The following is a 7,441-nucleotide window of genomic DNA, read 5'->3' as shown; positions in this document are numbered from 1 at the left end:
AAGTTTAATACTTACATTCATTAATTATTTTATATTTCAAACGGTGCCTAAAGACTTAAATCTTTTTGTAATGGAATTTTATTAACAAATGTTAACAAAGTTTTCCATATTAATTATGTTTTGATTAATTATGTACTGATTAAAACATAATGTGTAACTAAATCGTTATTTGCTAAGTCTTTAAAAAGTAAAGTAAAAGAAACATTTATGGGCACAGTTTTTTTTCTGTTGAAACTTTAGCTTGCTCTAATGCCATTATTACCAGAAAATTTCAATTATATATAATATATAAAATGAAATTTATTAGAACTGTGAAATGTGAATTTTACCAATGTGGAATTATTGAAAATGTTGTGTCAGCACGTTTTTGGCCTATTCTCATCCCAACTAAAATTAAAGACCGCAAATACCAAAGCCCATTTGATAAGCAGCTGTTGACTCAACAATATTTGGCTGTTTTCATAAATACGTGAGGTTGAAGCCAGTTAAGGTCAGAAAATAGAGATCATGCATTGGAGCTGGTTGCAAAATTTAGTTGTGGCTGTGGTATTGCTTCAACTACCAAACAGCACTGTTGTGGGTAGGCAGAGGCCGGTCACCGTGAGCCTGAAACGCTTGAGGGATCATGAGAGCACACTATCGACCTTGCAATTCGAGAAAGCTGCTTTAAAAGCCAAGTTCCGAGTGAAGTCGTTGCAGCGGCCTATGTTGATGGCTGCTGGCAGACAGGTTGAGGAAGAGACGCCCAGGCTGCCGTTGGGAAACGCCTACAACACCGAGTACTACGGCTTAATTCAAGTGGGCAGTGCTCAGTCCTTCAAGATATTGTTCGACACAGCCTCTTCGAATCTGTGGGTGCCATCGATACAGTGCCCCGCCGATAACTGTACACGAATGCACCGTTACGACTCCAGCTTATCCAGCACCCACGTGCCCAACGGGAACGCCTTCCAAATACAGTACGCCACACGCAACAATCAACCGACCATACTTAAAGGATTCCTGTCAACGGACGATGTGAGCATTGCCGGGCTCACTATCAAAAAGCAAACATTTGCAGAGATCACCTCGTTGCCACCGGGTGTCTTCAGCAAAGCCAACTTCGATGGTATTTTTGGCCTGGGCTTCAAGGATATCGCCATTGGGGGCATTACGCCACCCTTTACAAAAATGGTGGAACAGGGGCTTGTCTCGCAACCTACGTTCTCCATCTATCTCAATCGCAACAACACCGGCAGCATAGATGCTAATGGAGGCAAGCTATTGCTGGGACCCAGCGATCCCACGCTCTACAGCGGCTGCATGACTTACGTGCCACTTTCGAAAGTCGGCTATTGGCAGTTCACTACACGCAGCATCAGGCTGGGTAGCAGCAATCTGCTGTGCTCCAACTGTGAGGCCATTGTCGATGTGGGCACCTCCTTGATAGTGGCACCAATCAAGGCATTAAGGAGTATCAATGCCCAGCTGGGCTTGACAGAAGCCAGCAAGCGAGATGGGGTCTACACACTGCCTTGCTCCAGAGTCCCCTTACTACCATCAATCACTTTCAATATAGGACGCCGCGACTTTGTTATACCCGCCTCCAGCTATATTGTTCAGTATAAATCGACATGTGTCTCGGGATTCACCAGCTTGGAGGAGGGAAGCCAAGAGTTAACGGACGATAGCGGAACAGACTACAGCAATCTGTGGATATTTGGCGATGTCTTTATGGGCCCCTTCTACATGGAGTTTGACATGGAGTATAAACGCATTGGTCTTGCTCGAAAAGTTTAGATAAGCCGAACTCGGACTTTGTACATTTCTTTTAATCATTAAATATTACAAGCTTCTTGGAAAAGTTACCATTAGTTTGTTATATCAATTGATCGCCGTACTTAAAGCAGTTATCAAATAGTGTGTAGATAATTTATTTAATTGACTTTAAATCCATTTATCACTATTTATTTCTTGTACAACACCCATAAGAAATTCCAAATGAGCTTCATTGATAAAATGCAGCAAGCACTAAGCACGTGGATTTTGGCTCAAACTGTTTTTGATTACACGTCACCGCCTTATCAATAATGTAGTAAATGCATTGTACAGTAGACGTTCGCAAATTGCAAATTCACAACAACTGGAATTGGCATCTATTTTTATAGTTCTTTGTTTGTTTCTTTTCTTTATCTACCTAACTAATACTCGCACTGCGCAGTTCCTTAAAAGACTATCAATCAAGATACGAATTGTTTATCAACGATAAATTTTAAATTATCACTTAGTGATCAATCCTGGCCAGCTTAGCTCTCGCATATAAATAGGCAGTGCCTGGCCACTGGTCGTCAGTGCAGCCCCGGCAAGAGGTTGCGAATATTTATATACTACGTTAGAAAACAAAATGTTTAACAAAGGGCTTAAATTGCTGGTGCTAATGTTGGTGGTGTCGCTGGCCAGCGCCCACTTGCATCGCATTAACATACACAAGGTAGCGCGCACTGTTAGCCGCCATGTCATAAGGAAGGCGGTGACCTTTTTGCACCACAAATATATACGCCTGGATGCGTACAATCCATATGCGCCGGACTATGTGGCCCCTGACTACGACTACCCCAGCGGAGAGCAGAGCGGCGAGGAAACCAATGAGCCGTTGACCAACAACATGAACATGGACTACTACGGTGTGATTGCCATTGGCACTCCGCCGCAGTACTTTAAGGTCGTCTTCGATACGGGCTCTGCCAATCTGTGGGTGCCATCGGTCAACTGCCTGAGCAGCGATGTCGCCTGCCAGAATCACAATCAGTACAACTCGAGCGCCTCGAGCACTTATGATGCCAACGGTCAGAGCTTCTCTATACAGTACGGCACGGGCAGCTTGTCTGGCTTCCTCTCCACGGACACAGTCAGCATCGAAGGCTTGACTATCCAAAGTCAAACCTTTGGCGAGGCCACATCCCAGCCCAATGGAAGCTTTACAGGCGTACCTTTCGATGGCATCCTCGGAATGGCCTATCGCGTGATTGCGGTGGACAATGTGATACCACCATTCTACAATTTATACGAACAGTCGTTGATTGATGAGCCCACCTTTGGCTTTTACTTATCCCGCAATGGCTCCGCTCAGCTGGGCGGTCAGCTGATCCTTGGCGGCATCGACAACTCGCTGTTCACGGGCGCGCTGACATATGTGCCCGTCTCGCAGCAGGGCTACTGGCAGTTCCGCATGGATAGCGCTGTCATGGGCGGCTATGTTGCTTGCTTTCAATGCCAAGCCATTGCTGACTCGGGCACCTCCTTGCTGGCAGTACCAAACGGCGCCTTTGCGTTGCTTAACCGTATTATTGGGGCCACCTTGTTTGATGGCGATTACTTGGTCGATTGTTCCACTGTTGGCAGTCTGCCCGTATTGAGCTTCAATATTGGTGGCACCATTTTCGATCTGCCTGCTTCCGTGTATATTCAGAGCTTCAGCGAGCAGGGCACAACGTACTGCATGTCCAGCTTCACCTCCATTGATACTCAATTCTGGATTCTGGGCGATGTCTTTATGGGCCAATACTACAGCCAGTTTGACTTCGGAAATAATCGCATTGGCTTTGCACCTGCAGCTTAGAAAAGAACAAGAAATCGATTTAGGATATATTAAATGCATTTTTTAAACTAGTGTGCTCAATAGTTTTGACCTTTAATGCATCTGCAATCGCAGATAAGATAGAAAATTTGAAATAACTGTGGGACTGATGCTTCATCTTTAGTTGGGCTTGTTCTCTGGCGTTGGAGTCTTGCTGAGAGACGATGAAGCAAAGTTGTTGCCGTAAATGCCCCGAGGGGTGTTGCGCGCCTGCTGCTGTTGCTGCTGCTGTTGTTGCTGTTGCAACTGCTGATGCTGTTGCTGCTGCTGCTGTTGCAATGCGCGCGCACGTTGCTGCAACATGGCTTCATAGAGTATAGCAGCAGCAGCTGCGGTGTTCGTTGTCTGCTGCTGCTGCTGCTGCTGTTGATGATTCTGACGAAGATTCACCGCCAGCAACTGGGCATACACATTGGCAATATCGTTGTTGTACATGCTCAGATTATGCTGTTGCTGTTGTAACTGCTGGTGTGGCAGTGATTGCTGCAGCAGTTGCAAATACATCTGTGACAGATCGTTCATGCTGGCATTGCCATGCTGGCGCTGACTTCCTCCACAGCCGCTGGCATCGCCGCCTGCGTTTAGACATTGCTGCTTAGTTTGCGGCTTATACGTGGCGGTGGCCTAAAAATTCAAAATTGTGAGATGTAATCAAATCATATTTAAGATATACTTACGCTGCCCGTACGGGCGCTGGGCTTAGCAGTGGAGGAGCTAGCAGAAGACGCCTGGCGCCGCTCGTATAACGCTTTGGCAGAACGCTCAAATCCGGGGGGCGCTGGCTGCGCTTTAGCTGCAACAGTAGCATATGAAGCGGTGGGCACATGCGACTTTGAATGGCCATCATTAGCGCTGGCGAGCGCATAGTTCTCAGCTGCCTTAAAGTAGCTGAAGCTGCCGTTTTCGGGATGACCGGTGGTGTCGCCATACAGCGCGCCTAGCACCTCGGTTAGAAATTCGGTTGTGGCCGCTGCACTGGGTCCGGGTTCCATATTGGGCATAGCCTCGGGCTTTGTAGTATCTTCTTGCTCGCCTCTGGCAGCTGTGGGACTGGGGCGATACACCCGCTTGGCCAGATGCTCGTATGCGTTGGCTGCCAATTTGCAAACAAATTTGTGAATATCAATGGCACAGCAGATGGAGAATTGCACAGCTGCAAATGCATAAAAGTTCTTACGTTCCGCAGCTCGCTTGACGCCGTGGGTATCCATTTACCTTTCCTCGTAGTCTGTGGCTCTGACTATGGACAAGGACTGTGATAGTAGCAGCTTCTTCACATGCTAGTCCGCCTTGTGTCTCACAATCAGTGCTGCCTGCCACAAGCTGTGCAAATCACTGAATATTAATTGGGCAGGCACTTCGAGTCGCGATGCGAAACTGCGCTTTGCTATTGTTTACAATATTAAGTCGGCTAACGCAAGCTGAGACAATTTTTAAACAACTCTTTTATGTTGACAGTCTCAATTCTCAGTGAAAAGCAATTTGACACTTGATCACGTGAAATGGGCAGCACTGAATGGCGAAATTAAGACTATTTGGACCTGTCACTTATTTACCTGACACCGAATCCTTTTGATTGACCAACACTTTTATGAAATGAAGCTCGTTTGCAAAATCAGTGCTGTAATTTTGACTTTCTGTTCCATGACAACTAAAATTTTTAAATTTGTTCACAGAGCAAACGCATAGATTTTGCTTCAACAGTACACATATATTTAAAAACGTTAACAACTAAAGCAGCAGAGCATTTATTGCGTTACTCAATTTTAAATTAATTAAAGCTCAATGTCAAACTACAAAGCTATTGATTAATTAGGTCTCATGATAAGCGTACACTTACATAAACAAATAAAGAACTAAACTCTCCCGGGCTCATGTTGAGGATGCACTCTTCTCAGTAGCCTCGACCAGCACATAACAAAATCCAGCACCAGCTCCCGCGAGCTTAGCATAGCCTGGCAGCTTCAGCAAACTAGGACTGCAGCTGTGATTAGAAGCATTTGGGTAAATTAATATCTTCATTGACCATAGGCTAATGCCGAGCTTACATATTTTCAGTGGAGTTGTTGCCACAGTTGCCATGCTCGTTCCAGCCCCAAGTGTAAATGTCGCCAGCTGTGCTGCGCAGCAAGCCGTGCTCAGCGCCCATATGCAAGCGTGCAGGCGCCTGACCATCTGCCAGCTTAAGCTGCAGCGGCGTAGGTATCGCCTGCTGTTCACTAAAGCCGCCACTACCTAGTTGGCCATAGCAGTTGCGACCCCATAGTAGAATTTCATTAGACTTGAGTATGACAGCATTGTGCGTCCAGCCAACAGCCAGTTGCCGTACATCCTCCTCGAACTGGAAGGCATTGCACTGTCCGAACTTGTTGTCACCCAACGCTATGATGCGCTTGCTGCCACCGCTTTCGAGGTCCACGCACTTCAGCAGCATATGGTTCTGTCCGCTCACCAGGGTGACAATGCGTAGCTCGCTGGGATTGTGGGCTTGAATTTTCATGACATTACAACGGTGCAGCGATGTCGACGTAATGTCGAGCTCTATGGGCGCTGGATCCATGATGCGCAAGCGGCCGAAGACATAGATTTTGTTGTCCTGCGTGAGCACGGCGCAAAAGCGCAAGCCAAAGCTTATGCGTACTGCTGGCTCCTCGCGAGGTAAACGCACTGGCATGGGCCGACGTACTGATATAAAGCCGCGTTGACAGATGCCAAGCTGCTGGAACGCATTCGAGCCCCAGACATAGAGCCGTTTGGTGACAGTAATGGCGCCTGAAATGTCCCAGCCACACGTGATGGTCTCCACGGGAACTTCCTGCAAGGTAAATGTGCAAAGCGCAAGGATAGCAATTAGCTTTAACTTTGGGTGCAGCAGCTTACCTCGAAGAACTCGCTAGGCACCATGGAGAACTCATTGTGGCACTCCTCTGTTGAGTTAAGCCCCAATTGTCCACGATTATTCCAGCCGCAAGCATGCACACGCCCATTGGTATCTAGCACCAGCACATGGCCTCCTCCTCCGCGTATGCAGCGTATCAGCTGCGGTGCAAATGAGCACTTTGATAGTCGCTGCGGTGACATGCACAGCTCGGACTCGTAGCCAAGGCCAAGTTGACCGTGAGAATTGGCGCCCTGTGCGCAACCAAAGGAAATTACTCATTAATTTGCATTGCAAATGCACCCGCGACAGCCAAAAAGACATTGCGGCAACGATGTCACCAGAGGCTCTTACCCAGGCATAGACATCCAAATCAACACTCATTTTCGTGCTCGTATGTGCCACCAGTTGCTTTCAATCGCCCAGCTGCACACGTTGAGTTAAGGGCAGGGTCAGGGACGAGCAGTTTGCAGTTCCGGTTCGTGTTTCACACGTTGATTTAATGCTCCGCAGTCACGCCAACAATGTCCGTATGGCTGATTGCGCCTTTTTCTACCAAGCGTTCCTCCTCCAAGTCGTCGTCGTGCGCTTGCGATGCGCTGCCTTGAGCTGTTCATGTAAAACTGAACTCTGTGCTGCTGCCGAAATAACTTTTATAAGTTCCTTTCCTCTTTTTCTTAGGCGAAAGTGAAAATGTTGTTTCGTTTGTTTACATTTTCATTTGCCGCTGCGTAGAGTTGTCTAGTTACGCAATAAAAAAAACCATCGATACATCGTTGACTCTAATTCGTACTCGATGTTTCTTGACGATAGCTGAATAAGTAACGATCCACGATGATATTGTATATCGGTGCGATTGCAGCAGTGAGCTTTTTTGTGTAATTAAATGGACAATTGATGTTTAAACAAATATTAACGAACCTCATAAACGTTAGTGTAGTGCTATT

General features: G+C 46.7%; 4 protein-coding genes across 5 annotated transcripts; 2 read left to right on the top strand and 2 right to left on the bottom strand.

The window, feature by feature from the left end:
* The first annotated feature begins 380 nt into the window (after positions 1–380).
* LOC108602977 (lysosomal aspartic protease) lies at positions 381–1,826 on the top strand. The gene has a single exon (XM_017991365.1). The coding sequence runs from the start codon at positions 508–510 to the stop codon at positions 1,777–1,779; it is 1,272 nt and encodes a 423-aa protein (XP_017846854.1). The 5' UTR covers positions 381–507; the 3' UTR covers positions 1,780–1,826.
* A 515-nt stretch (positions 1,827–2,341) lies between these two features.
* LOC108608332 (lysosomal aspartic protease) lies at positions 2,342–3,649 on the top strand. Its single transcript, XM_017999673.1, has one exon. It carries the CDS (start codon positions 2,384–2,386, stop codon positions 3,596–3,598), a length of 1,215 nt encoding a protein of 404 aa, XP_017855162.1. The 5' UTR covers positions 2,342–2,383; the 3' UTR covers positions 3,599–3,649.
* A 63-nt stretch (positions 3,650–3,712) lies between these two features.
* On the bottom strand, positions 3,713–5,260 carry LOC108608335 (RNA polymerase II degradation factor 1). 2 transcript variants are annotated; one of them, XM_017999676.2, is made up of 4 exons: positions 5,173–5,259; positions 4,794–4,856; positions 4,294–4,709; positions 3,713–4,240 (listed from the first exon to the last, which is right to left on the bottom strand). In XM_017999676.2, exons 2-4 carry the CDS (start codon positions 4,825–4,827, stop codon positions 3,737–3,739), a joined length of 954 nt encoding a protein of 317 aa, XP_017855165.1. In that variant the 5' UTR covers positions 4,828–4,856; positions 5,173–5,259; the 3' UTR covers positions 3,713–3,736. The 2 variants fall into 2 exon arrangements, with proteins under 2 accessions (XP_017855165.1, XP_017855164.1); XM_017999675.2 differs by having other exon boundaries at positions 4,294–4,856; positions 5,173–5,260.
* An 80-nt stretch (positions 5,261–5,340) lies between these two features.
* Positions 5,341–7,215, bottom strand: LOC108608333 (ultraviolet-B receptor UVR8). Its single transcript, XM_017999674.1, has 4 exons — positions 6,849–7,215; positions 6,497–6,748; positions 5,665–6,431; positions 5,341–5,600 (listed from the first exon to the last, which is right to left on the bottom strand). The coding sequence occupies exons 1-4, from the start codon at positions 6,876–6,878 to the stop codon at positions 5,489–5,491; spliced, it is 1,161 nt and encodes a 386-aa protein (XP_017855163.1). The 5' UTR covers positions 6,879–7,215; the 3' UTR covers positions 5,341–5,488.
* Positions 7,216–7,441: the final 226 nt, after the last annotated feature.

Source organism: Drosophila busckii, chromosome 2L (genome assembly GCF_011750605.1).
Source record: "Drosophila busckii strain San Diego stock center, stock number 13000-0081.31 chromosome 2L, ASM1175060v1, whole genome shotgun sequence".
Taxonomy (NCBI): Eukaryota; Metazoa; Arthropoda; class Insecta; order Diptera; family Drosophilidae; genus Drosophila; species Drosophila busckii.
The sequence above is the reverse complement of the archived record's forward strand: the minus strand, read 5'-3'. Positions and strand labels throughout refer to the sequence as shown.

Bases quoted from the DNA above. Each gene is read 5' to 3' on its own strand.
- LOC108608332 (XM_017999673.1), top strand. From the start codon at position 2,384: ATGTTTAACAAAGGGCTTAAATTGCTGGTGCTAATGTTGGTGGTGTCG.
- LOC108608335 (XM_017999675.2), bottom strand. From the start codon at position 4,827: ATGGATACCCACGGCGTCAAGCGAGCTGCGGAACGTAAGAACTTTTAT. The intron at 4,241-4,293 runs GTAAGTATATCT...TTGAATTTTTAG, and splicing joins CCAGCGCCCGTACGGGCAGC to GCCACCGCCACGTATAAGCC.
- LOC108608333 (XM_017999674.1), bottom strand. From the start codon at position 6,878: ATGAGTGTTGATTTGGATGTCTATGCCTGG. The intron at 6,749-6,848 runs GTAAGAGCCTCT...GGTTGCGCACAG, and splicing joins ATTTGGATGTCTATGCCTGG to GGCGCCAATTCTCACGGTCA. The intron at 5,601-5,664 runs GTAAGCTCGGCA...TTCTAATCACAG, and splicing joins AACAACTCCACTGAAAATAT to CTGCAGTCCTAGTTTGCTGA.
- LOC108602977 (XM_017991365.1), top strand. From the start codon at position 508: ATGCATTGGAGCTGGTTGCAAAATTTAGTTGTGGCTGTGGTATTGCTT.